Source organism: Falco cherrug, chromosome 8 (genome assembly GCF_023634085.1).
Source record: "Falco cherrug isolate bFalChe1 chromosome 8, bFalChe1.pri, whole genome shotgun sequence".
Taxonomy (NCBI): Eukaryota; Metazoa; Chordata; class Aves; order Falconiformes; family Falconidae; genus Falco; species Falco cherrug.
Window position 1 is genome coordinate 63458721 of NC_073704.1, and position 27099 is coordinate 63485819.

The 27099-nt window shown below is 49.4% G+C and overlaps 1 protein-coding gene across 1 annotated transcript in view; it reads left to right on the top strand.

Moving 5' to 3' along the window:
• Positions 1 to 27099, top strand: part of PDLIM4 (PDZ and LIM domain 4) — a 54194-nt gene that overhangs the window by 10074 nt on the left and 17021 nt on the right. Inside the window, exons 2-3 of the mRNA XM_055719132.1 lie at positions 4949 to 5100; positions 16199 to 16283. Coding sequence (XP_055575107.1) covers positions 4949 to 5100; positions 16199 to 16283 — 237 coding nt within the window. The remainder of the gene's footprint in view (positions 1 to 4948; positions 5101 to 16198; positions 16284 to 27099) is intronic.

Below are 27099 nucleotides of genomic sequence, written 5' to 3' on the forward strand. Positions count from 1 at the left end.
AGCTGCGCATGTTTTTTGTTTCTTTTACTAGTTTCTGTTTATAAATATTCTTCTGCATCTGCACTTTTTGGAAAGAAATGAAGCAGCTTTTGCTTGTTTTTGTGGAGGGGTTAAATGCAGAACATTCTCTTGGCTTTAATTTTGGGAAAGCACTAAAACCGACACGTGTTTATGCTGTGTTCCCAGAGCAGATGCTGTGCTGTGCGTGCGCGATCACCTCCGGCAGAGTGTGCATGAATGTGCTTCTGTGGGCATAAAAGGAGCGTGAAAACATGAGTGCCAGTGACCTCCCCAGCGTGCTGGCTGGTCCTGCACCCATTTCATGCTCAGTTCCTTCCTGCTGAAGATGCAGCAGTGATTAGGTGATGGCTAGTAGGTAGTACACCCATAGCGCTGTGTGGGATCTGCTTAATCATCTCATGAAGAGCTCATCACCAGCTAACTCCATCCCTGCCTGGCTCACAGATTACAGGTCCAGTGCAGTGGACCCATTACTCAGAGTTGCTTTGATTCACTCTTAGAAAACCACACCAGGGGAGGTTTAGATGGGATATTGGGAAAAATTTCTTCACAGAAAGGATGGTCAAGCATTGGAACAGGCTGCCCAGGGAGGTGGTGGAGTCACCATCCCTGGAGGTGTTTAAAAAACACACAGGTGCAGTGCTTGGGGCCGTGGGTTAGTGGCGGGCTTGGCAGTGCTGGGTTAGTGGCTGGACTCGATGATCTCAAAGGTCTTTTCCAACCTCAATGATTCTGTGATTCTATTGCATTCCAGGCTGTGCTTCAACCTGCTGAGCACCAGGGCTGGCACCCAGGAGCAGGAAGGTGCAGAAAGTCCTCTACCCTCTCGTGGGCAAGCTATGGGGTTGCCTAGGCTGTCTTGTGCAACTTCACCCCAAGTCTCCCATCAGCTGGCTTTGAATTTATATTGGTGTGAAAGTATCTTCAAGTGCAGGGCAACAATAACTAGCAGTGTAAGTTAGCTGATGGCCAGGAGTTCACATCAGTGCTGCTTCGTTGCTGTGTAAATTTGTAGCTTTGCGAGCTCAGAGCTTCCAAATGAGGCAGGATTCTTGTCTAGTTGAAAAAAGAAAAACCTTTAGGGGAACCTTAATAAAAATATTTATGTTTCTTCAAGCCTGTGGTGTTTGTGGTGGGTTTGGCTCTCAGTGCTATACGCTTGACTGCTCTGAACGTGTACTGAGGTTGCTGTCACCCCACAGCATGAGCAGGGCCCTTTGGGAGCTGCGTGGCCTCACAGGGAGTGATATCTGTAGGGGCTCAGACCACCCCATCCACCCATGTAATTCTCCACCAGCACCTTGCTCCATCCCTGAAACACCGGCAGCCGCGTGGGGTTAGCCCCCGGGGTTAGCAGGGTGTGAGGGACCGGGCTGGCTCCTTGCTAGCATGTAATTGCCCCACTTGAGCTCTTCACTGGAGAAAAGCAAACAAACAGCCCAGATCCTGGCAGGTGCCCAGCGTGGGCAAGACGAGGCATGGCACATGCAGGGTGCAGCAGGAGCCCGTGTTCAGCCCCAGCGCGTGAGCTGGGACACTGCTTTAGGGTACTCGGCATTGCCCGTAGAAAGACAGTGTGGCGTGGGGAGACAAGGCTTGTCCTTGTCCCGGGGAGATCGCTCACACCACCCTGGGTTACGTATCCCTTGGTCTGGTCTTGGTCTATGTTCATTCAGCCTTGATTTTTAAAACTGTTTGTTCCTAGTGCTGATGGCTAATGTCAAAACCAAGCAAACAAAAAATCTTATGGCTGTTTTTCTTAAGCCTATCCTATCCTCAAACCTCAGTGCCTTTGGAGGCCCCTTTCAAGAACCCAGGGGTCCAGTGCCTCGGCACAGGTTTTCTTTGCAGCATTTTTAACTTCATAACATGTCCAGCTACACTCAAATCCGTGTGCGCTTCATTCACACCGTGCACGTGGCAGTTATTGCTCACGGCAGCCCCCCGGCCCCTCTGGAGGGGAGTGAGCAGGAGTGCCTCCGGTAAAACCTCTGTGCACTGCTGGCCTTTAAAGTCACTGCCCTGGAGAGACCTGGCACCCATGGGCAACGCACGCAGCTGTAATTACATTGCATAGAGCCATAGCCCTGGAGAAACGACTAATATTCAAACAAGGCTTATCGCTTGAACAAAAAATTCTGTATTTGTTTATAATGGTAGATGCTCAGCAGCCCTTGGGCAGTAGCTGGCCTTTGTAGAGAAGAGAGGCTGGTTGAGGAGCATTCTGGGTTGAGTTGATTGCTGCTGGGCACGAGTGCTGCCTGAACAAGACACCGAGATCCCTCCAGCTCCTTCCTTGTGTATTTGTTCATTTCCATGGACAGTAGAGAGTTATCTGTCTTGGATATTTTGCTCCAAGCATAGACAGGGTCATTTTTCTTGGATGTTTCACTCCAAGCATAGACACTCTTACAAAACATGCTATATTTAAAATTGCATCCTTGTTCTTATGGAGATGCTGGTTTTGTAGTAGGCTGTCTGCATGGATCTGCATGGTGCGAAGCAGGTAGGACCCTTGCATGAGGATTCATGCACAGCCCTGACCCATAACCAAGTTCGTAGGGCTTTCTGTGGCATGTTTGGTGTCAATGGCTTTGCACAGCTGTGAGTTAGGAAAACTCGCTTTGCAGTGTTTTAAACACTATTCACGAAAATACAAACTTGGGACCTGACAGACACTGTAATACTGACTCCCAAGCTGCCATGACACTGGTGCTGTATCTCAAATTAATGAGTTCTTGGAGTACAGCTCTATTTCAAACCCTCAGTCATCTCCACGGCTAGCATGAAATGCTAATATGAAGATACTGCCAAAACAATTTGAAATAAACCAGAATCTAAAAATAGGAAACAGCTAAGAGCTCCATTTATGATCAGCTTATTCTCCAAGGACGCTACAATCTGGTGAAGATCAGTGCAGGGGGGAAACAAATCCATCGGACATTTAGACAGCATTGGATAGGCAAGAACAAAATACAGCTGTCCTGGGTCAAACTGAAGGTCGGTTATTCCAAGAGCCCGCTGGCAGCCAGAGCTGCAGGGCGAGCACCGAGGGAAGCAGTTAATAACAGGCAAACGCATGGAGATGCCTCCTTGGAGGTGGTGGTTGAGCTTCTGGTTGACTTTCTGGTGGGTCTGGCAGCTTTGGTGGCTGTAGGAGGACCCTGATGCTCTGCGAATGCCACATCTTCTTATACAGATTCAAAAGTACCCAACAGGACAAATGCATGCCAGGGAAAAAATGAACCTTTCTGGGGTTGAAGCGTCCCGTGTCAGGGCTCTACAGCTAACGTGTACCCTGTTCAGAAAGGCCTCCTGTGTCTGCTCTGAGCCGAGCTGCAGGGAAGCCCAGGAGCAGGGAAGGAGTTGGCCTGGCAGGTTTTTTAGAGCGAAAAAGCCTGGCTGAAACTATTGAAGAGCAAATGGCAAATGCTGATTCACTCTGACAATGCAACAAAAGCCTTAATTCAGGCTGCCAGTTCTACTTAAATGTAAGAAGTGGTTTGGAGCTCCCCACACACCTTCAGGTTCGTGTTTCGGTGGTTTTGGTGGCTGTAGTCACGCGGGGAGCGGTGCAGCAGGTCTGTGTTACACCTCTCACAGCCCTGTGAGCAGCTGCGGTGCGATCCATGAAGGGCTTTGGTGGTAGGACTAAATCCTCTTCAAATTTCCTATGAAAACAGATGTGGAGAAAGCAAATCAAGATGGAAACAGGGATGCGTGCATGCCTTTTTTCTAAAAGACTGCCAGTTTAATGGTGGCCTGCGGTGGGCGGGGGCGGGGGGGCGGGGCTTGTGGGCACCGCTTGGTCTCAAACTGTCCAAAAAACCCTACCTGGTTTGTCAGCATCTGGTTGCCACTGTGGACCCATGTAAGCCACGTCCAAGGGGAGAGGCAGCACAGAGCAGTTGCTCAGATCTTTCAAGCGGGGTGTGACAGAGCAGATGCATTGCCAGAGACGGGATTATAGCCCTGTAAGTCATGAGCAAGCAGAATCAAAGCACCATCACACTCTAAATGTGGGGGGACAGGAGTAACCAAAGTCAGACTCACTGTACTTTCTCACTCGATAAACCATGTGGTTGGTTAGCGGAGCGTTAGCAGATCCTCTGAATGACTGAAGAGGAAATTAGAGGGCAAGCACATAGCTATTAAGAGTTTAAACAGACACATTTACCTGTCCTGCCTATGCCTTGCATCATTTTTATATTATTGCAAAAATTAAAACCACATTTGGGCTGATGTAAACGAAATGGTAATTTCTCGAGGAACTCTTTTTTATGGGTGGCAGGATTGGTCTTATGGCTGGCCACAAACAGTACCTGGATCTGTCATTAGTTCCTCAGGAAAGAAGTTACGAGTTTTATAAGGTTCTGGCGTTCCTACAAAACCAAAAGGAAAGAGCTGTGGAGACTTAACGAGCAGCATGATATTCCATGCAGGGCTAGAAGGAGACAAGTCAGTTGAACAACAGTCAGGAAAAACTGATGTCAAATATAACCTCTTTGCAGGAAGCAATTAGGGTGACTGTGCTCATCTTCTAATTACATAGTTATCCAAAGAGGAAGGTTTCACGTGCTCTTTAGGGACTGATTCTTGTAGCGTGATTTAAGGCCTGCAAGCCAAAGGAGTGTAAAGGATCCCTCTGGAAAGAGGGTATCGCATTATTTCAAGCAAGAGGCGAATCTGAAGAGAGGATCTGGTCACACACTGACTGGGGTTGACAGAAATCTCTATTTAAGAGCACTGTTGTAGGCGATGGCCCGAGCGCCCTGGCTCTGACATCCAACATCTGGTAGATGCCATCGGTGTAGGCAAAACACCTATCTTCTCCAGAAATAACTGTTCCTTTTATCTGCTGCTTATTCCAAGAAACTCTTTAAAAACTGATCACTTTTAAGTAACCCTTTTCTTTTTCCTTGCCTAGATTAACCCCGGCAGTAAAGCAGCCATGGCAAACCTGTGCGCAGGAGATATTATTCTGGCAATTAATGGAGAGAGCACGGAGAACATGACACACCTAGAAGCTCAAAACAAGATCAAAGCATGCATGGACCAACTGCTGCTTTCCCTGAACAGGTAGGTCCTCTTCTGTTTGAGGTGCTTTGGGGTCAGCTTTGCTTGGCCTCCGCAGAAGGCTTGCAGCTGGCCCTGGCGTGGTTGCGCCCTTAGGCTCAGTTCTTGGTGCATGCCCATGGTCTCTGTAATTGTTCTGCATTTTTAAGTACAGTAAAACAAAATTATTTTTAAAATGTCATTGACACAAAAAAACGGGTTCAGTTCATGTATATGTGTGTATTATCATTCGTACCTTGCAAGGCTTATCCAGGCTGTGAGCTGGGTCAGATCCTTCAACCCAAGGGAGGTTTTATTGACTCGAGCAAGAATAGTACTGGGATTGAAATCTCCTTTGGGCAAAGCCTCCCACTTAGTTAACATCCACTTATCGTTTTCCTAAACATCTGTTCAATGAATAGGCATTTGAAGGTCCTGCGAAATTAACATTTTTAGAATATTTCAGAGCAAAATGAAAGCTTGGCCTTTTTTTGCTTTCCATTGGAATGAATTCTGTAGCTGAAGGTTCCTAGCATGAACCACAGGTTATCCAGGCAGAATGAGTGCTCCTTATAAGGCTCACAAATGCCCAGTGCTATCTGTAATAGGTTTAAATAAGTGTATACAATTTTTGACTTCAGATTAAAAAGGCATTTCCTGCTATAAAGAGCTATCACTTACTGTTTATACTTCTCTTGGAAAACATGTAGTTTCTGACTGGAAGCCTGGGCAGCGGGGAAGGAGCGCTGCTGTAAATGGAGCACAGGCTCGCTGGCTCCTCATGGCTCATCAGTGGTGGCCGAGCCACCCGGCTGATGCAGAGTCCCCGAGCTCAGCCTGTGCCATAGGGATGATGTGGCTTCAGCATTAGGAAAGAAAGAAAAAAAGAAAAACAAGAAAACCCTTCGTGCAGGCAGAATTTCCCATAGCCAAGTAGGGTGGTCATTTGGCTTGCCATTTGGAGCAGCTTTAGGGAGATGTGGATGGTCTTCCACCCCAGATGGGGCTGTACCCAGGGCAGGACCAGGGTTCCCTTCCTGGCTGTCCACAGGCTGGTGGAGCTCTCCTTGGAAGAGGTGGAAATCCTCGTGTAGTGATGGAAGCTTTCAGTGAGCAGAACAGCTTCATCAGGAGTTAGAATAAAGTTTTGCTGAAAAGAGCTTCCACCTGCAGCATGGCAGCGCTTTGCTTTCACGTACGAGTGTTTCCACTGTGTGAATTCACGGGCTGAATTCCCACTTTTACACCTCATTTTAGCCACCAGTATTAACTGGCATTTGGTTTGTTTTGTGGCTGAGGTGGGACCCTTGAGTGCTCCCCCTCTGTGGGTGGCACACTGTACGTGCCCGGCTTTCTGCCGGTGTCCAGCTGGTCCTCACACTTAGGAAGAGGTGCTTGGATCCTGCTGGAAGCAGCTGTGACCGTACTGGTGGTGGTAGCTGCCAGGTCAGTGTATGTGGTGTCAGCAGTATCTCTGTGAAAGCGCATCTCCTCTCCTAAGAGGTGACCTTGCACGGACACAGGGCAGGGGTTGCGTCACACTGGCACGGCAGGGCTCCACCGCGAGAGGAGCGGGCAGAGGTCCCAGCAGTGCTGGTATGTGCCTTGGTGGGATTACGGATGTTCTGTCTAGTTTCCCTCAGGCACAGAAATGGTCATTAACGACTTCGTGGTGATATGGAAGCTGCTGTGTGGAAGACTTCTGGCAGCAGGAGGGTCTGTGGCTTCAGGCTGGGTTTGCCTAAGGACACCTAGTGAGGGTGGCATTTCTAACTGTGAGACCGTGCAACGTGCCCGGAGGGGCAGTGGGCTCTCTGTAGCAGCGGTCGCTGGTGATGGCCCACAGCCTTGCAGCGGTGCAGGGTTCATGGGTGAGGTGGCCTGGGCTTTGCTAGGCAAGAGGGTTGCAGCAGTTTTGTCAGGACTTAGCCTTCAGAAATGCAGATTTTGAAGGCTCTTGTATCTGACAGGCAAAAATAAATGTGCAGGCTTCTGCAAGACTGGAGCAGACAGGAGCTGGTGATGGAGGGGAGCTGTTGGGAAGGAGTGGCTCCTCTCGGGAGGAAATTGCACTGTTGGGTCGATGAGGTGGCTCCTCCAAGAGAAAAACAGACGTTGGCTGTGCCCAGAGAAGCCCATGAGAGTGGCCTTTCTCTCAATAGGGAAAACTGAATCGTTTATTTTTTTGACACTAAGGACAGCAGCTCCAGTAATGCTTTATTAGTCTGTTCTTAGTTCAGCCCAAAGCTACATGGTTCTTGGATCTCTCTCCTCTTTCCCGAGTGACCTGTTGGATCCAGACAGCTCTGCCCAGCTGTTTGTCATCCTCGGTGTGAGCAGATCCCTGTGCCGGGAGCTGCTGGCAAGGGAGCCGTGTCCCGGGGCAGCAGCAGGGGATTGCACTGTCTCTGCGCACGTCCAGCAGCTGCGGTTTGCAATAGCTGCGGGTCACTGGCCTGGGCTCCCTGCGAGGCTGAGCTCCAGGAAAGCCCCACGCAGAGGTGTGGATTAGCATCATCTCCCTCGGGCAAGAGCATGCTCTCCAAGCAGTGTCTGTCTCTGTAAGCTGCCTTCAACAAAACATAGCTTGCAAATCAATGTAAGGAAATTTTTTCTTAAAGTGTGTTTGTCTGGAATATATTTGAAATAACGAGCTTGTTTGTTTTATTTCTCTTAGTGAAGACATATGAAATTTGATGTTAATTCTGTTCTGCTGAAGCTGGCTCCCTCCAGCTGGGCGTGTGTGCCAAGGGAGGGCAGTGAGCCTGGCAGCGAAGGGCTTCCAGCCCTTGGTGCCCTCTGGGCTTCTTCCGTCCTGTGCCCTTTCTCTGTGAACCCTTGACATTATGCGTTACCATGACAGAGAACAAGATTGTTTTTGTTTTCAAACTGTGGTCGGTAAATGCTCTTTGACTGGAAAGTTCAGTAGGAAAATCGAAATGGGGGGAACACAAGGAGAGGGAGTTGCTGTGTGGTCTGACAGGATGTCCTGAGACCAGCATGGCCCGTCTGGGTTTCGGAGGTGTCAGGGATGCAGAGTACCCATGGCATTTGATGGGAAGAGATGCTAATTATCCCATTTACAAAATTTGCCTCATTAAGACATTTGGATGCACCGGTGGAGAAACAAGTAAGGAGCCAGGAGGACTGTGGGTCTTTGTGGGTAGAATAAACAATGGGAGCGTAAAACTTTCCCATGAAGTGCAGGCAATTTCTCTCCCCAATACTCGGGGAGGAAACAACTGAAGTAAGTGGGATTTCTGTTGCGATGCAAACTTTGGCCACAGTCAGGCGTGATGATGTGGATGGACTGCAAATAGATCAGCATGTTGGTCATTAGCACAGTCTGTCATTAGGAACGTCACACTGGGTCTGATGGTTTTTCTCTTACACGGCTGCATGGTAGAATCTGTTCATTTAAGCCAATCTGGAAGGAGAAAAGCTTGAGTTTGAGATCAAACGTGAACATGTAATTTCCAAACACTGTAATGGAAAGCAGCACCCAGAGCACTCCTCCTTGTGGCTCTGCTGGCCAGAGGACCATGCCAGCTGTTGGGAAGCACATCTGCTATGGTTTTGCTTGCCGGGACCTGCACTGAGCTCCAGAGGGAGCTGGGGGGGGTCAACTGGGATGTCTGGAGAAGTGATTTTTTGAGGCAGCAGAAAGATCCATGGTGCAAGGAATATGGCTGTGTTGGCAGAAAGAAGCCACATCATTCCCTGGTGTATCTGGCACCATTGCACGACAGCTCCTGGGAAACTGGAGAAGCATCTGTTTTCTCTCCTTGGGGCACTCCAGTTCCCTGGACTGGTTATGATCGCTAGGGCTGGGCATGCGGTGCTGAGGAGGTAGCTCTGGGAAAGCTCTGCGTCTGGTCTTTGATGTAATTCTGGGGTGGCTGAGAGAGGCGGTGTCTGGAGGGCATCAGCAGCAAAGCACACAGCATGGTGAGAAGCTGGCAGAGCCTGGGCGTTCTGCCTCCCAGCAGTGGTCACCTTGGATGGAAAAGCTGGTTTGTTTCCTAACAGTAGCAAAGGATCCAGCAACACGGGCTTGATAAATTGCATCTGGATTTTCTCTAGCAATGTATGTTCATGTGAACAAGTACTTGTGCATTAAAATCAGTATTTTTTTCTTGCAATCAACCCTTTCTTGCCCTGGAAGACAGTCAGTGTCCAGTCAAGTGCACACAACGAGCCTAGGGCTCAGAGATAACCAGCGTGGCAGTGCAGCTTGCCCTGCTCTTGCTTACATATTACTGTGTATTTTCTTAACTCTTTTAAAGAAAGCCTTCCCAGCTCCTTTGAATATTAACATCTCTTGTGGTTACGCTGCAGCCCTAAAATTGGGTTGGAGCTGTGCTCTGCTGAAGCCACTGCTTGAGAACTGAGAGTTGAGCACCCGAAGGACCTCAGGTGCTGGACAGGAGACCTTGTGGCACCACTGATGCTGTTCCCACTGACGCACACTGCTGGAAAGCCCTTGGCAGCACTGTCCAGACCTGCCCATCTGTGCCAGAGGGGGAAGGCAAGTCTGAAAGCTTTTTTTCCTGAAGCTTTTGTCATCTGCCAGCTGGGAGCATGAAAGTTTGTGCTGCATCCTTCCTGTGGGAGCTGGCCCCAAGCCCCCCCCCCCGGGAAAACTGCTGGGAAGGGGATGTTACAGCTTTTCAGGTGTGCTGGGCTCTGTGGCTCTCCCATGTCCCCTGCAGCCCCAGAGCCGGTGTTGGTGTCTGGGAGGCTGCCTCTGCTCTCAGGCTGTACTAACATGCATTTCTTTAAAAAAAAAAAAAAAAAAAAAAAAAAAAAAAAAAAAAAATCTCTACTCCATCCTTTATCAAGGACTTTAAGAGCTCTTGGGGTGGTTCTCCCTCCTTCTTCACACCCCTGTTCTCTTGATGCCTTTCTGGGCTGGACCCCTATGCCCCCTGACGTTAATGGGAGTTTTGTCCCCAGCTTTGCTAGGTCCCGTTTTGCCCAGAGATGCGCAGGGCTGTTTCTGGGCAGTGGTGCTGTGGAAGGCAGAGCAGCACAGTAGCTTTACTGTTCCGAAAGGGAGTAGAGGAAAATCCTCATCAGCTCATGAAAGGAGTCGATTTATGTAACCAATGCTCGTGTGGGTACTGGTGTAACGTGTGAGGAATTACCTCCGCATCCCTGTAACAAGGGGGTGGGCGGTCAGGTCGTGGCTAACAGCTCCAAGATGTGAGGCCAGGAGTTCAGCTGAGCTTAGTAAGGCTGGAGCAGTGCCTGGCACCTGGGCTGTGGGGGGAGGCGGCGGTGGCGCTGATGGAGATTTGAGTGGGATGGTCTGGGATGCCCTGCTGATAAATCAGGCAGCCTGTTCCAGCATCGTCTTCCCAGCTGCTGAATCCCAAGCCAAGGTAGCGCAGGGTCTGCTTCGCCTGCCTTACTGGTACCTGCAAGGGAGGGCAAGGGCAGGTGGGTGGCAGCTGGGTGGAGAGGATCCCGGCTGTCAAGCAGCCCTGTGAATTATTGCTCACAGAGACGTGGTGTGGAGATCTTGGTAGTTAGTCACTAAATGTATGTATTTGACTGGTGGCCAAGGGTTTCAGAGTTTTGAATAATTTAAATGTGTGGTTAAGGTTGATCCCATGGTAAAACTTGTTCTTTTTTATGACTGCAAAGTTGTCTCTAGGTTGCACAAATAAGGAATTTATTAATCAGGCACAAAGTGTGCTGGGGAGCAAGAGGTCCCTGGCTCGAGTAACATGTTCATACTCCTGTGATTTGCAGGGAGGAATTAATGCGTGTTGTGAGACTTTTTTTTTTTTTTAAATAATAATCGTAATTATTTTGATGCTGTTCTTCTCAGTCCAATCCAACTACGGCCCTTTCTTTGGGTAATAATACAGGCTGTTTGTGCATGGGGCCAGATGGGTGCTGGGGGGCTGACAGCACCTGCCTGGCCCCAGGCACAACCAAGGGCCCCTGGCTAGCTGCATTGTATTTATTTTCTGACTGTGGTGTCAAAGCATCTATCCTCAAAGGTTCAGCTTTGGTTCCTTCCATCTAAAGCAAATCCTGGAAGTGGTTTCTTCCCCCTCCATCTGGTGTGCGGGCTGCAGGAATGGCCTTTGCCTACGGAGGGAAGGTGTTTCAGAGATGGTAACTCTTCTTTCTAAAGAGCAGCTGTGGAACCCCCTGCCCAGCTCTAGGGGCTGTTTTGCTCTGGGCAACCCTGGCAGAGGGAGGACGAGGGGCTGAGAAGGAAGCAAGGCAGCATGCATGGGCTGGGAAACCCACATTGCTTTACAGACAGCAGTGATGTCCAGCACTGCACTCGCAGTGTGGATCAAATTTGTTCTCGTTTGCTTGAGACCGAGTGACAAAGGCCAAGTGCAGAAGGGCAGTGAGGCTTGCAGCCGTGTGCTGTGCCCTGCTGCAGGATGGATAACCAAAACCCCCTTCCCAGGGGATGAGCAGCGTGCAGGGAGCCCTCATGGACCGATGCACCGTTACAGTTTTGCTGAGTCTACTTGGAAAATTTGCATATAAAAGTTTTCAATTTTCTCCTGCTTTCTGTACAGAGATAGAGCTTCTCTGGAAGTTTCTATGGGAGAAAGCCCAGTAATGAGTCTGCTGGACATATAGCCCCAAAAGTCCCTGGAACCTCACATAGTTAGTGTTCTTCTGACCCCCTCTCCTGCCTCCCACAGCCCATGGAGGTTTTGTGGGGTCCGTTTGCTGCGAGCAGCACAGGCACGCTGCTGGAAGATGGGAAGGATGACAATGTATGATGTTCTCAAGTTTCCAGTAAAAGTACAACTGGAAAAGTGAATCACAGCTTCCCCTCCAGAGCTCCTCAAGGACTAATAGAGAGGAAAACCGGCATCTTTCCAGAGCCTCGATACACAGCAATGGTTTCAGCCAAGAGGAATGAAGGAGAAAACCTGCAGCTGCTCTTTCACATAGCCTGGATGAGCTGGGTCCATCAGGGTGTCAGCAGAGCTCAGCTACATCAGCCCCTGCCTGCATCACTGCAGGGATGCATCCAATGCCGTGCAGTTGTCATGGCGAGGTTCACAATCCTGGGGAGCTGCAAACCGAAAGAGGGGAGGTTTAGACGAGATGTTAGGAAGAAATCCTTCCCTGTGAGGGCGGTGAGGCGCTGGCACGGGCTGCCCAGAGCAGCTGTGGGTGCCCCATCCCTGGCAGTGCCCAAGGCCAGGCTGGACGGGGCTGGGGGCAACCTGGGCTGGTGGCCGGTGTCCCTGCCTGTGGCAGGGGGTTGGGCTGGGTGGTCTTCAAGGTCCCTTCCAGCCCAAACTATTCAATGAATTAGAAGCATCAGCTGTCACAGCACTCTCCAAACCAGCCGGCTGCAACAAGGTCTTTTACCATCTCATACCAACATACTCTTCATGCCAGTCCCTCTGCTGCCTTCTCCTAGTACTCCTCACCCCAGGCACACGTTCTCTCTCTCTCTCTCTTCTCTCTGCTTCTTCCTCCTCTCTCTTCACTGGCTACCCAACCTCTTCACAGAACCAGCCACAGCTGCACCTTATCTACATCAGCCAACCCACCACCCCTGAAGCCAACCACAGCTGGATATTATCAATGCTAATTAACGCAGCTTCAGCCCTCTACAATCAGCTGTAGCTGCTTCTAGACTGAGTTCAGCTGCTAGAAGGCTAATGGGCGTACCGATGATAAAGATCAGTTGTGACCATAGTGCTGTGCCATGATGGGAGGCGGATAGCATTCTGGAGATGGAAGGAACCTGGAGTCACCCCCCACCTCAGAAGGGACCGTACAGACTGGTGTGAAGTACAGGGATGTGGTTGTTCTGGAGGGTCGCATCGCTGTCACCGCTCATACCTGCATGGCTGCACAATGGCAGGCGGCAGCGTCCTGGGTCGGGTCTGGCACTTTGCCAAGTGCTAAATGTTAGTTTATAAGGGGATGGAGAAATTAGAAATTCAGTAAGACCCTGGAAATCTTGCAACTTAAAAGCACCTCTACAAATGTAAAGAGCAAGACTTGCAGATCATTACCAGGTGAAAAAACACTCTGGTAAAATATGTGAGCATATGCAAGTAATCTTTTGAGAATGATGTTGAGACTTTTAGAAAACAAATGGTGGGATAAAAGGTGTCTGCAACTTTTTTTTTTTTTTTTTTTAGTTCTGTCTTGTTAACAGGTCTGTTTCCCACGAAGCCCCATGTTGAAGGCCCAGCACTGACCTCGGTCAAGTTATTTTTCTTAGGATTGTCCTAGCAGCCATTAAAATATGGCAGAGTGTTGCTAGCACAGGGTAATGATTTCCACATAGCTGACTTTAATCCCCTACAACACATCTGAAAACACTTTTCCTGTCCTTGAGCCGTAAGTTAAACGACTTGGAACATTTGAGCGTGATGTCTGATCTCACACCCATTACGTTAGAAAAGTGTGATTAGTTTTTGCTGTTGCCTAAACACAAAGATCTGACTGTTGGCAGCGTGAACCTGCTGCCAGAGTGGGTTGGGGTGGCCGTGCTGAGCCCATGGTCCCCACTGCTCCAGGGCTGGCTCGGCTCCCCTGTCCTGGGGGGCTGCAGGGGACCCCCTGTGCTGCTGGTCCTGCCGGGGGCACAGGGGTGTCAGCTCCTCGGAGCATCAGCCCCTTCTCCAGTAGCTGCCCATGGCATCGTACTCAGAGTCATCTCTTAATTATTTCTGATTACCTCATATTCTGCTGTTCCTGCAGAAAAGGAGTCTCCTTGTGTAAGCAGAAATCTCATCAAACTTACAACTTGCATTTCTATTTGCTGAGGCTCCTGTTTCTTCCGTACCCCTTTGCTTTGCCTTTAGAAGGACCAAACAGAACCTAAATTGTGCTTAATTTCAGAGTATTCAAGTGGAAGCTGTGGCTGAGGTGAGTCTGGCATTGCTCCGGCCATCGCTGGGAGCTGTATGAGGCTGCCTGGCTCATACCAAGGACTTCTGTTTGCTCTAAAGAATTGATGGTGAAGCCTACTGACTATGAATGGGCTTCCAGGCCAGGCTGGACAGGGCTAGGGGCAGCCTGGGCTAGTGGCCAGTGTCCCTGTCCGTGGCAGGGGGGTGAAACTAGGTGATCTTTAAAGTCCCTTCCAACCCAAACCATTCTGTCATTCTATACACAAACCAAAGTCTGGCCGTGTCTTTCATTAAGTGTAAAGGCACCTATAATGGCTCTTTGAAAACACAAGTTTAGCTGCTTTCTGGCACAGATGGTGTGATTTTTGTTTGTCAGGGATGTGGGGACCTGGGAAATTCCAACTAGAATGTGCTGGCAGTACCGGTGAATGAACGCCGTAGCTTCATGCAGAGCAAATTTACTGCTATCGCTCTTATCTTCTGCAATCAGAATCACTTTCTGAATCTCAGTTCTTGTTTACTGGCAAATTGAAGTCTTCAGGGATCCTTTAAGCTGTGTTTGGCATGCGGGCTCCAGAGCTGAGCAAAGAGGAATGTCGTAACTGCCCCTTCTCAGCGGCAGCGTGAGCACACATCGGGCTGATTCAGTGCACGGGGAAAAAAAGCACGGAAATAATAATGATGCTTGCTGCCAATGTAATTAGGCATTTTCATTGTTCTGGGCCTCCAGATGAAACTTTCAATGTGGAAGTGATATACACAGCACTGGATCATGGCACAAAGCAAGTCGGGATTGCTAGGAAGGCTGCCATTCCTGGGAAGGGCGGCTTCTTTTGTCCCACCAAAAACAGCTGGAAAGACCATCTTAAAGTGAATTCCCCCACTTAAAATCAAATAATTACAGTAAAGATAACTTATCAGAACAAGACATCTAGCTATGAGAAAGAGTATGTTATCCCCTGTTGAAAAAGCTGTGATGGTAGTACTGAATAGTGGTTTGGAACAAAAAAAGCTGAACTCCTCAGGGGATGGATCCGAAGTGCGTTACAGACGGTGGGAGCCTTTGCTTTTGAGAGGGTTTGGGTTGGACCCTGAGTTTGGAAAGGTAGGTCTGTACACAGACTGGTTTAGAGGCAAAATAGCAAAGGTAAAATATCACCTCAGGAGTTCCTGGTTTAAAACCACGCTCCTTATTTTTCAAACTTGGACTCTGCAGATCATTAAACTAGAGCTGAACGTGGTGTGTGGCAGGGGCCAGCGTCCAGCAGAGGACACCTGGCCGCAGCCAGCGATCTGTGCCTATCAAACAAGAGCTGTTTTCATTAAGTGGTACATATGCGGATTGTGATGGTAAACAGAACAGTTTGCATGTGAAGAATTTATCTTATACTTTGCGTAGTTTCCATCTCCTCAGTCAACCTCTCAGCACCCAGAGAAGCCTGTGTATGTCCCTGCTGGACCTCACCTGAGCCCCGCAGCTCCCTCGTGCCCTGAGTGCTGGAGAGGACAGCCACGCTGGAGATCTTGTCCCGGCCGTGCCCCACGTACCTTTGTGGGGAAAAAATGATCAGGCACATGGAAAAATCTTTGGATAGTGGTAGCATCCTGCTCTGGCTTGGCAGGACTGAAGATGCATTTGTGAATGGAAACTGTATTTGTAGGGCTTCCTCTATCTGGCACCTGCTGAAAGGGTCAAGATGATTCATACAGGGTTGCATAAGCCTTCTCCCTGAAAGGCATTTGTACGATTTCTGCTGTGGTCTAGTATACGGGCCTGCCAGGGATTACATGCATACATATATATATACATACACACATGCACGCATTCGGAGTATATTTCAGGATTCAGGGCCAGAATAAAGGGGCAAAGCCAGCAGTATGTAAAACAAGAACCACCACAAGCCTGTCTACTGATTTCTTGAACTGAAATAAATTTGTATCTTAAACTCCACGCTAAGCAGGAGCCTGTAGTTCAAGAATAGTTTTGCGCTTCATGGTTTTAATAACACAGAATTGGCATTTTCTCTGTTTACCACTGTAGTATTTCTGAGGATAATTTTAGGCAAACACATGTATACATTAATTCTTTGGCAAGCCTATATACTACATGTATGGTTTGGTGGGTTTTTGTCAGTTGTTGTTTGGGTTTTTTTAAGAAGTCTGGATTTTTTTGTTGTTTGGTGTGTTGCTGCTTTGATTTTGGGTTTGGGGTTTTTTTAAACTAATGTAAGTTGAGTTTACTTAATTTCCCATTGCAGAACTGAAGGGAAGACCTGGTCACCTCCTGTTCTGGAAGATGGCAAGGCTCAAGCGTACCGGATCAACGTAGAGCCGGAGCCACAGGTATGGCAGCAGCCCAGCACACAGGCTGCCCTTCCAGCCTGGCTTTTCTGGAGGAAGGAGATCCATATCTGGAAACCCCTCTGCTCTGCCTGCAGTCCTTCCAGAGCTTAAGGAGTTTCTATGCATGGTTTTAAAGCATCACGTTGGTTAGGTGTTTCCATGCAGGTCTTGTTGTGCTTTGCTTGGGCTGGTAAAGCCCAGGCTTCTGTGAACCAGATCCCTGACCTGATCTGGCTTAAACCCAGCTCCATAATTGCCCTCTGCACAAGCTGGGCTTTGTGGAATCAGCTTGCTGGTGGCATGAGGAGGCTGGGCAGTGCCACAGGGCGGGCAGCACCCAGCACCAGGTCTCCCAAGCCCAGTGACCAAGCTCGTGGTCAGCATTATTTTTGATGGAGCCTTCCTAATGGAGCTGCCAGATGCCTGCCCTTCCTGGAGCCACAGCATGCCCAGGGTCTGTTTGCACCTGCCTTTGCTGACGTGCCTTCCTCTCGGCTGCTTGCAAAATCCACCGCACCCTCCTTGTCCCGTGACTGTGATTCAGTTCACATGGTGGATATATTTTTGGGGGGTAATGGTTTCCTCTTCCCTCCCGTCTTGCTCCTTTCTCTCCCTTCTCTCTGTTTTGCAGCTGGCCTCTTCCCTCTGTCTTCAACCCTTTTCCCCAGACCCTCCTGCCAGCACCCTGCCTGCAGCCTGCCCTGCCTTTCCACCCGCCGGGGCTGTCTCCAGCAGCACCCTGCTGCTGGGAGGTGGGTGGACCTGAGTAGATCTTCATCTTCCATACCCAGCTCTTGAGTAACAGCTTGTTAGTGAGGTCAAAGATGACTCTAATTCTCCTTTGGTTCCTCAAAGGGAAGAGGAACCATATCTCACTCCTCCCTTTCTGCCTGAGTTACCCAGCTGTTGGGTTTTTGGATGTGCTGGTCCATGATGGGTGCAGTAGGGATAGCCAGAGAATGAGGAGGAGCCCAGGAGGAGGGGATGGGGCAGAGGGGACCTCCTGATGTCTTGCTCCCCCTCGGATAGGTGCAGGGCAGATGCGCATGGGTTGGAGTTGTTTTCTTCTGTCCAGCTTTCCCAGGGCACACGAGGGAATGCATGGCAGGACTGAAGCCTGCTGAGCCTTCTCAGTGCTGCAGGTTGGCCAGCTCCTCCCAGAGCAGGGGCAGGGGCACCAGAGCTGCCTGCAGGTTTCAGAAAACAAAAGTACATCAGGCTGACAAAGAAACCAAGACCGTGACTGCTGCAGCGAGGCAGGAGTGCTTGTGTGCTGATGCCAAGTATTCACATACTGCTGGTGTGGCTTCCTTCTCCGCAAAGGTGGCTTCTGGCCTGGGCTGGTTCAGGAGAGCTTTTTCTCCAGCACCTGCAAAGTGCCCACATGAGGATGCTACTGGCTTAGTTCTGCTGCTGGTTTCTAGAGGTGGCTTTTTGAGTGTCCTGATGAGGGTCCCAAGGTCCCCCCACAGCCCTCCCAGGAAAAGAGCCTTGGCAGCAGTAACTCCATCAAGTGACAAGGATGGGAGTGAGATTCTCCATACCCCACGAAGAGCAGACCTGTATAGTCACGCCTGTGAATCTGTTGGCCAGTGCATGTGGGATTTGCAAATATTTTGCGTTCCTGCCCAGGACCAGAGGGCAGAGGGGCTGGCAGCTGCCGGCACTGCAGAGCGGCAGCACTGGCAAACCCACCCCACTATCACACACGAGCGACTCATGGGTCTGCTCATCTTTCCTGCACTGACTGACGGGGCAGGGTGATCTGTGTGCTTGAGCCTTGAGTTCTGGCCACGTTTGCTTCATCAATCAATTATGGCAATCTTTTCTGACAGATATTTTTTCTTAATAGACTTTGATGTACCCAAAACTCTATGAATAATATTAAATGAGGAACAAATGTGCAGCAGTCACACTGCCAGATACAACATTTCTGAGGTTTAATGCAGATTGGATTTGAATCTGACTATTAATATATGCTACATATGGATCTTTTTAAAAATTAGACAGTTACATAGACTGTAACGAGGAGGTAGAGATGGATTTTCCTGAATTCAGACCTATACTGAGAATGTGTAAATCTGGGGAGTATTCGGTGGGTAAAGCTGATGTGTTTGTGGCGAGGCACTGAGAGAGGCATGCGAACAAGTGTTCACAGGTACAGATGGCAGGTTCCAGCTCTTGCTGTCTTTTTCAGTGGCTCTATCCCCACGTCATCTTGCTTAATGGCTTTTTGGGTTTCCCAGAGAGGCAGCAAGGGAGCTGCCATGCGCGCGTTAGAGTGCTCCTGCTGTGGGTGCACCCTCGGCGTGCCGGTTGTTTTGTCTCCCTCCCCAAACCGACTGTGCCTTGAGTGTGGCTGAGGCTTCAGCATGGTTCACGCTGACTGCTGGGTGCGTGTGCCAGTAGCTGTCCTAAGCCCTGTGTTATTGCAGGTGTCTTCTTATTTGCTTGATGCTAGGGGTGATCGTCAGCACTCAGGAGTGCAGACCCTTGCAGCAGGCATCCTGTCCCCCAGGAGCAGAGATTCGGATCGTGGCTGGAGTCCCTGGTGGAGCGATGCCATATGACCCGGGGCTGTATTTGCTCAGCCCCTGTGAGCAAAGGCACTTATTAGATCGTGAGAAAGAAAAGGTTCATTGTAAAGTAATAGCTTGGCTCAAAATGCACAACCTTTAGGTGCACTTCCTCGCATCTGGAAAAAAGCAATCTGCTTTGAAACACGGGGAAAGGGGAGGAATCTGCTGGAATTCTGCCCTCAAATCACAAAAATAGGTTTGGGGTTGTCCTTGAAAAGGGTTTTGAGAGTTTTACCCCAAGTGGCCTTTCCAGTAATGTGGAGCACATGTCTTTCCTTCCTCCAGGTTTTACTCTGTCAACTTTTCCATCATAATGGGCAAAGATGTCTAAAAAGTCTTTTGACTTGTGACTACAGTAATTCTTGCTAGAGGCCCCAAAATGTGTGAGCATAAGCAGAATGCCTAAATCTGTGCAATTTCTAGGAAAGCATATACCCTATAATTAAATTTGATTTATTTAGGTGCAGTCTTTGTCTTGAAGGCAGCGAGGCTTGCAGTTATCTTTTGTGCGAGAGAATTTGGAAGGTATGGACCAGCTGATGAGCTTTCCTCTCTTTCTAAATCTGTTGTGGTTTGTCATTTGAGCTTTGTGGAAAACCCCTATGCAAAGACCAAGAATGTAATCAATCCTTCTTATTAAAACTGATTAATGCCATGACTGCAGGGAATAACTGCCCTCACAACTGCAGAAGCTGGAAGTGGAGAGAGCTGCTTGTTCACAGCAGAAATTACATGGAACAGGATGCTAGTGGGTCACCTTCGTGAAATACCATTTGTTTTAAAAAAGCAGGCTTCGGTTATCAGTTGGTTACACTATACAAGTCTGCCCTTAACAGCAGGAGTCTATAGAGGAGGTCACAAATTCAGTGACATTCAAACTTGCGTCCTAAATAACGAAAAGATTCGTGTCTGCCAGACCTGGTTGTGGGTGACGGTGGGACCCACGGGGATGCTGAGGGCGGCTCGGTGCTCTCCAGCAGCACCGTTGCATGAAGTCAGGATCCCGTCACGCAGACATGAAATCATTGCTGATGTGTTGGGATCTCCAGTCTGGCTTTGCCACCGGCTGTGCGCCCTGTGTCGGCATCGCTGCAGGCACTGGCCCTGGCTGTCCCGCCTCAGCAAGGCAGAGAGAGCAGAGCCCGGTCCATCAGTTTCTGGGGATCCCGCTGTCTTCGGCTTCTTGTAGCGTGAACTCGCTAGTCAAAATACTGCCATGTGGTGCTAATAAAAGGAGAGGATGTTTGTTTTCTTGACCGTTCCCATACTGCCAGAATTGGCAGGTTTCTGGCCCAGGAGGGCTGGAAACACGGGCTTCAGGCTGTGGGGCAGAGCCTCATCAGCACTAATTGACAGTAGATCAAGTGTCTGGGTGGGAGAATAATTGCAGCAGAAATTGAATTGGCAGCACATAGCCAGAGCTGGAATAGGATGCAAGCCCTCCCAGACCTGGACACTTGGCTGAGGTAAGCTATGTGGGGTGACAGGCTGGGTTTCCTCCGGCTGCCCGGAGAGGGAGTGGTACTTCCCGCAGGCGGTCCATTCGCCCTGTCCCACGGGAATGGCATCCCCGTGCCAGCGAGCCAGCGCAGCAGCACCCGTGTCGCTCCTGGAGGAGGGATGGGGCCGGTGGGTCAGTGCTCCCGCTCCCCCTTGCCATGGTCCCCTCTTGTGCTGCGTGTGCCCCGGGAGCGGCAGCTTTCCAGCCTGACCCTCTGACTGAGGGCTGAGCTCTGGGAAGTGGAGAAGGCCTGGGCTTTTTTTATTCAGGATTAATTACTCCTCATTTGATTAATTAGCTTTGCGTATTGCATTAAGTTCTCAGCAGGCTGGTGGTGTGCATGAAATTTCCATATACAACTTTGTGAAAGCATGGTATAGCCCAGACTTATTTCTGTGAACTGGGGGTTAAAGCCTTGTTGTTGGGGAGGTAGAATTCCCGTTCTGGAGGTGACCGACCTTCCTTCCTCCCCTGGCCGGTGGGATGGGCTATGTCTACTCTCGTCAGGACCCCTGCCCCCCCCCGTGCACCCAGCCCTTGCGCGGGCATCGGCCGGTGCTCTCGGGGCGGGAGGAGAGGGAAAATGTCTGCCTCATACTTTGGGGAAAACAAAGGATGAGATAATGCCCTGGCACAAGCCCGGGTTCCCGTCGCATGGGAACTCCCAGCTTGTTGTTTGAGGGCTGATTTAATAGCAGAAACATGCTGAATCCTGACGGCGGCTGCAAGCGGCGTCAGCCTGGAGCTGTGAACACTCACACAGCGCTTCGCACTCGAGTCAGGGGTATATGTACCACCAACACCACTGGTCTAATATACTGGGTGAAGAGGTTGCACACAAGTCTGTTTTTATTTGTAACTCTGATATAATATTAAATCATTTGAAAGCAAAGGCATTTTCTCAGAACCACTTTGACACGTCAGACTGTTGTAGCTGTAACTTTCATGTGAAATCCTCTATGTATCTCTTACATGAATCGGCATCTTCAAGTGAGCTTGAACAATCCTGGTATTTGAAAGGGGAAAACCCAATCTTAGGATGAAGGGAAAAAATGGGAATGGAAACTTCAAAATGGTGTTTTCTTCTGCCCTTGAATAACTTGGTTTTGTTGAAGGTAAATAGGTGCTATACTGAAATAGTAACAATGTGGGTTGATTTAAGACAAAACAGAAAATGCTGTTGGATAAAGAAGTAAGGTAGATACACACCGTGTTATTTTACTTGATAACATCGGTTTCAGTGATGATTCTGTTGACACAGGTTCAGAAACAGCCTGCTTGTGTATTCAGAAATACCAGGTGTTTGCTTGGAAGCAGAGGGAGGCATAGTTCAGTGTTTGTGTTCTTATCCATCGGGGAAAAATAACTTACCCCATTCCATTTTCACTTGTTGCTCACTTAAGATAAATTAATTGCTCTTGGCAGTTGCTTGTGTGACCTGCTGGGGTGAGAGTGTGCAGAGAGAGCACCGTCCCAGGCAGCTGGGTGCAGGGGGTGGTGATGCTGGGTGCAGGGATGGGGTGCTGGATGCAGGGGATGGCAATGCTGGTGCAAGGATGGGGTGCTGGGGCAGGGGATGGCAATGCTGATACAGGGATGGGGTGATGGGGGCAGGAGGGATGCTTACTGTGGTCCCCTAGGTTCCTTGCAGCCAGATGAGTGGCACAGGGCAGACCGGCTGCCAGCACGGCGGGTGAAGGGGATGCGTCAAGGGCAGGGAGCTGCTCCCAAACCTCTCTTTGGCCGGAGGGGTGGGTAAGTGGCAGCCAGGGAGAGCGGAGAGCCTGGGACAGCCAGGCTGCAGTAGCTGCCTCCCATCCCCTGGAACAGCCTGCTCCTGCCATGCAGGGCTCGGATGTCCCACAGGCACTGCCAGTGCTTGTTTGTTAGCAGGAAAACCCAAGACATGTTATAATTCGAGCTGAGTTTATCTTCTTTATTAATGAGTAAAAGCAAAAGGTTGGGGAATTCCAAAATGAAAACAAAAAATATTATCCTACTGCTTTCATTGTGTTTTCCTGTGTACCTTACCCTGGCTTTCACAGAGAGAGACGTTCAGATAAGCCACACTGATGAAGTAGGCATCTTTGGGGTTTAAGCAGGTAATATTTCTCTAGTCTGAAGATTAGCTTGTTGCCAGTGATGCTTTTGTCTTTCAATTAGCTGCTGAAGGCACTTATGGGAAAAAAAAACCCACAAACCAGGAAGTATGATATGATAACACTTGGAAATGCAGCAATTCCCACAACTGGGAGTAGAGGAGAGAGACAGTAAGCTGGCAAGGATGGAATAGGGACATTGCCTGCATTAAGCTCACTAGGTTTCTTCCTTAAGCCAAACACCAGATGGTGAGAAAAGTGATTTAATAGCAGCATTAAATGGTGGCTCAGTCAGGTGTCACTGAAATGGGACCAGCAGCATCTTCCCTAAGAGGAGGGGGAGCAGGCAGGAGGCTGGGCTGGATACTTGTGATGGTTTGGGGTTTTTTTCCCCTCTGTAGCAGACATTATTTTCTATCAGTGGGGAGTCTGATCCAACGCATGCAGCAGCCCATGCACAGCAGGGCAGCTTGAGGCTGAGCACTGGCAGGAGCATCAGCCTGGTGCCTGCACTGACTAATGCTCTCCTACACCATGGCTGTCTGCTGCTGGGCTGGGAAGGTGACCCTGAACACCGGAAAGCAGAGGGAAAATCCTTCCTGGGGTTTAGACTGTCGTTGAGTTTAGCTAAGGTCAGATAATCATCTGGCAGGAGGGCACTGCTGCCGCTGGAGAGAGGAGAGAATTTTGAGGCTCTTCTACCTTTGTTTTTCAGGGTTATTATATTGCAAAAAATACCTTGATGTTTCACTGATGTTTATTTTCTATTAATGGTCATTAGACTTTCCTGTATGGCTGAAAATTAAATACTATGTATAGGATACATAGAAATTCTTTTATTCTTAGGCTTCTTCACCTACTCTAATTTCTTCTAAAATTACTTATTACAAATATTAGTTCTGTGCACATATGAACCAGACTGAGGCTGGCTGAGGACTATGAGAGCTGGAGATACACCAAGCCTGAGCCTTGACGCAAGTGTGTTGTGTTACTGCAGTGCAGTAGTTGCTGCCCTGTCCAGATGTATTCACGTTGCCTGGCTGCAGAGCTGTGCCCGAAGGTGTTTGGCAAATGCAGCTGGTGTGCCCTGTGACCTCCAGCTCAGCGCAGCGCATGCTCCCCAGCTATCTTGCTTTTTGTATGAAAGTGTTAATAAAACCGACATGTTTGTACAAAGCCCTCCTCTGTCTGCTTGCTAAACACTCCCTTGCATGCACCCTTGATATTAAAAACATGCCCTCTGCACTGGAGCAGGCGAGATAAATGGAAACACATTTTAATCGTTCTTGCTGGTCTTGGGGAACTTTTTTCCATCGCTGTGGATTTTTAAGAGGCCGCTGGGGAGCCAGGTAGCTTAAGGGATAAAGTCGTGGCATTGCACTCCAGTCCCTCTTGATCTCCTTAATTCGCACGGGGGGGTGAAGCTGTTTGCTGCACCGCTGGGAGCTGGCAACCATCACACCCTTGCTGGTGGCCATCAGCGTGACTGCACCAAGGGGAGAGGTGTTTGCTCCTTCAGAAGGGTCGGTGTAGTTTGCTTCTCTAATTGTGAGAGATTGTCCCTGGGTTAGATATATGCTGTCCTTGTGCTATGTAATGTATAGTGCTGACAATGTGCATGTGCAAATACAGACCTGGAGTATTTTCCCAGCTTACCCTAAAACCAGTTTATTTTAAAAATACCTCATTTTATATTGCAGAGCTGCTTCTCGTGAGAGCATTCCTTCAGAAAGGCATAGATGTCTTCCTCCTGGAAGTTAAGAAATTCCCAACCATTGTTTACAAATGGTTTAGAAACTTTCCCGTCCATGCAAAGCCATTTTGGGTGACTCTCGTCAAGGCTGCTATAATGCTGTCAAACGTGACACATCATTTAGAGCTGGTAGGAAATGTTCAGCTTTTGCCCCTTTGGTGCGAACCTCAGCCTGGCACCTGCCTTGGCAGCTCTGCAGTGCCCGGGGCGAGGGCAGCCGGGGCTTTGGGTCAAGCCCCAGCTCCTGGAGTCATGTGTTTAGGGAATTACTCCTGAAAAACAAAGGCAGGCTTCTGTATGTAGAGGTGTGTGGGTTTTACCTGTGGAAATGGGGGTTTGTGGCTGGAAATTTGCAGTGACGGGAGGTGATGGGGCTGACCTCAGCCAGCTCCCTGCCAGAACAGCAGTTAAATAGAAGGCAATGGAGACTTTCACACAATGCTTTTGCTGTTGCTTGCAGGGGTTTCAGCAGAAATTGCAGCATGTAATACAGAAATAAGTGCTTTAAAATGAACCTGACTGCCAGGTCCAACACCACGAAGCTGAGCAAACCTTAGCAATGCTCACAGGGGCTGCACTCTGCCTACCGGAACGTGACCCAGCGATGTTTTTCAGCACGTCCAAGACCCAGCAAGAAGCCATGGGGTTCGTTTTGAGCCCCTGTCCTGAGACGTGACTTGCCATGTGCTAACAGCCGTGCCTTCTCAGGGCACAGACTGTCCTGGGGACGCGGGCAGGCTGGGGCTCAGCCAGGCTCTGCGTTGAGTCATGTTTCATGTGAACGTTGTCTGCAGCCTTTTAACTAAAAGACCATCTGATTTTAAGGGTTTGGTCTCTTACTTAGAGAGATCTGAAAAATTAATTTGGTGTTTAGCTGATGACTGTGAAAGGAGCGTAGTAGGAAGGACATGATGGATAAAGTTCTTCAGATCATGGTATACGCTGAAAGAGGAACTTGGCAAAATCTTTGAAATCTATCTCGTAAAATAACCCACACACTCTGTTCATCCAGCTTCAGCGAACTATGCTCAGCCTTTTTTCTTATCTGTTAATCTTCTGAGCTGAGCTAAATAGTGGGATCATACTTACTAGAGCTTTTTAAAGTTAGACTGAAGCCTGCTTAGGCTATAAAAACAGCATCTCAACAGGACATCTGAACTGTGCTTATAGGGACATATGTGTCAAAACGTATGCAGCTTTTAAAACTTATCCTTTTTCCCCCAGCTTTGGGGGCAGCCTTTGTCATAAGGGTTTGCCACAGGACTTCTGAGGCAGCGAGCTGGAGAATCAATCCCACTCCTGCAGATGCTGGCCACGGCGTAAGTCTGTTATTTGCATTCGAGCGAAAACTGTGCTGTCTGTCCTGTACACCACCTCTGTGGGGTAATAATAAGATTTCCATTTCTGGGACTTTTGAACCAGTTTATCAGAGACAAAGCACTGTCTTTGCTGTTGAAAAGCTGGGGGGAATGAGGGGAAGGGATTGCTGCATTGCAGTTGTCCTTTGTGCAGAGGCTGAATTTCAGTCTTGAGGGTGTCGGAATATGCTACGGTATGTCTTCAGGCTTAATTGCTTGTCACATTTGCATGAAATAGTACCTGCAGTGATGAAGGCAGTAAAACTTCACCCACAAAAAGCCCTCTGCCAGGAGAGGTCAGAATCACGTCATCAAAGTCCGACTGTGTCAGAAGAAAAGGCAGCCAGGGCAGGAATTACACCTTTGCTTTAGAGAGACCCTTGCTCGTATTCTACCCTTTTCTCTCGCTGCCAGGTCTGAGCTGGTCCCGTCGAGCCCTGGGCAGCCAGTGGTGCCAGGCGTCCGCTGGAGAAGCCGCGGAGGCCATCACCGGGTTGTCTGGGGATGTTGGACAGCAGGCACGGTGGGGACTGGTCTCAAACCACTGCTCAGCCTTGCAGGAGCTGCGATGGGTTTGCTCTAAGCTGACCTTCCTTCAGGTGTAGCTAATGGGCATGGTCTGATGGTCTCCTAATAACAGTAATAGTGACATACAAGCATTACCCGGTTCCGCAGGAAGGTCCTTTTGCCCACTTCACTTCTGTGGTGGGCAGCTGGGGACCGATGCCAGGGACACATCTTTTAGCCCTACATTGCAGAGAGTCAGAGAATCACTGGTGGATGCTGCAGAGCGCAGCTGGGCTCGACTACCCAAGCTGGGAGAGAGAAGTTGAATGCTGATGAGGAGCCAGAGCACTTGGGCTTGTCCTGCTGCCACTGGAGAATGGACACAAGTCACCAAGCGTGGTCACAAGAGGTACCTCTTCCAGGTGACCCCACAGCTAAGGGATGCTTTGACCTCCTGGGGCACAAGTAGCACCGCTCACGTCTCTAATTCAGCTTGTTGGCAGCAAAATGTCTAGCTGACCCTGACTGACTGCGTTCGGTTTTAGGAAGTGAGTGGATCTGAAGTACATCGAAGCCATTAATGACCTTCAGCTCTGTCTAAGGCTGATGCAGCATGTGTTTATAGCAGAGAGCAGGACTGGCTCCCCTGGGCTCAGGGCAGGTGACCCCTGCAGTGGCTGGGCACCAGAGCTGCAGCCCGTCCTCTCCCTGCAGATCCTCTCCCACCGCTGCCCAAGTGGCTCCGGGATGGATTTGGGGTTCGAGGGTGTCATTTGGGAGGTGTGTTTGGCTCTGCAGCTGGTGGGTCCTCTCCCAAGGAAGGTTTCTCAGATATGCTGAAGCCAACTGTTGCTCAAAGCCCTTCCAAATCAGGCCACGGGTGTAGGTGCTTCCATGGAGCTGCTAGGAGCCAACGCTGGTTTCTCAAATTAGCAATCTTCGGGTTTGATGTCTGATAGTCTGAAAAATGAGATTAGTTATTTTGTTTGCACTTCTGGCCTCTTAAGGGTGTAATTTCA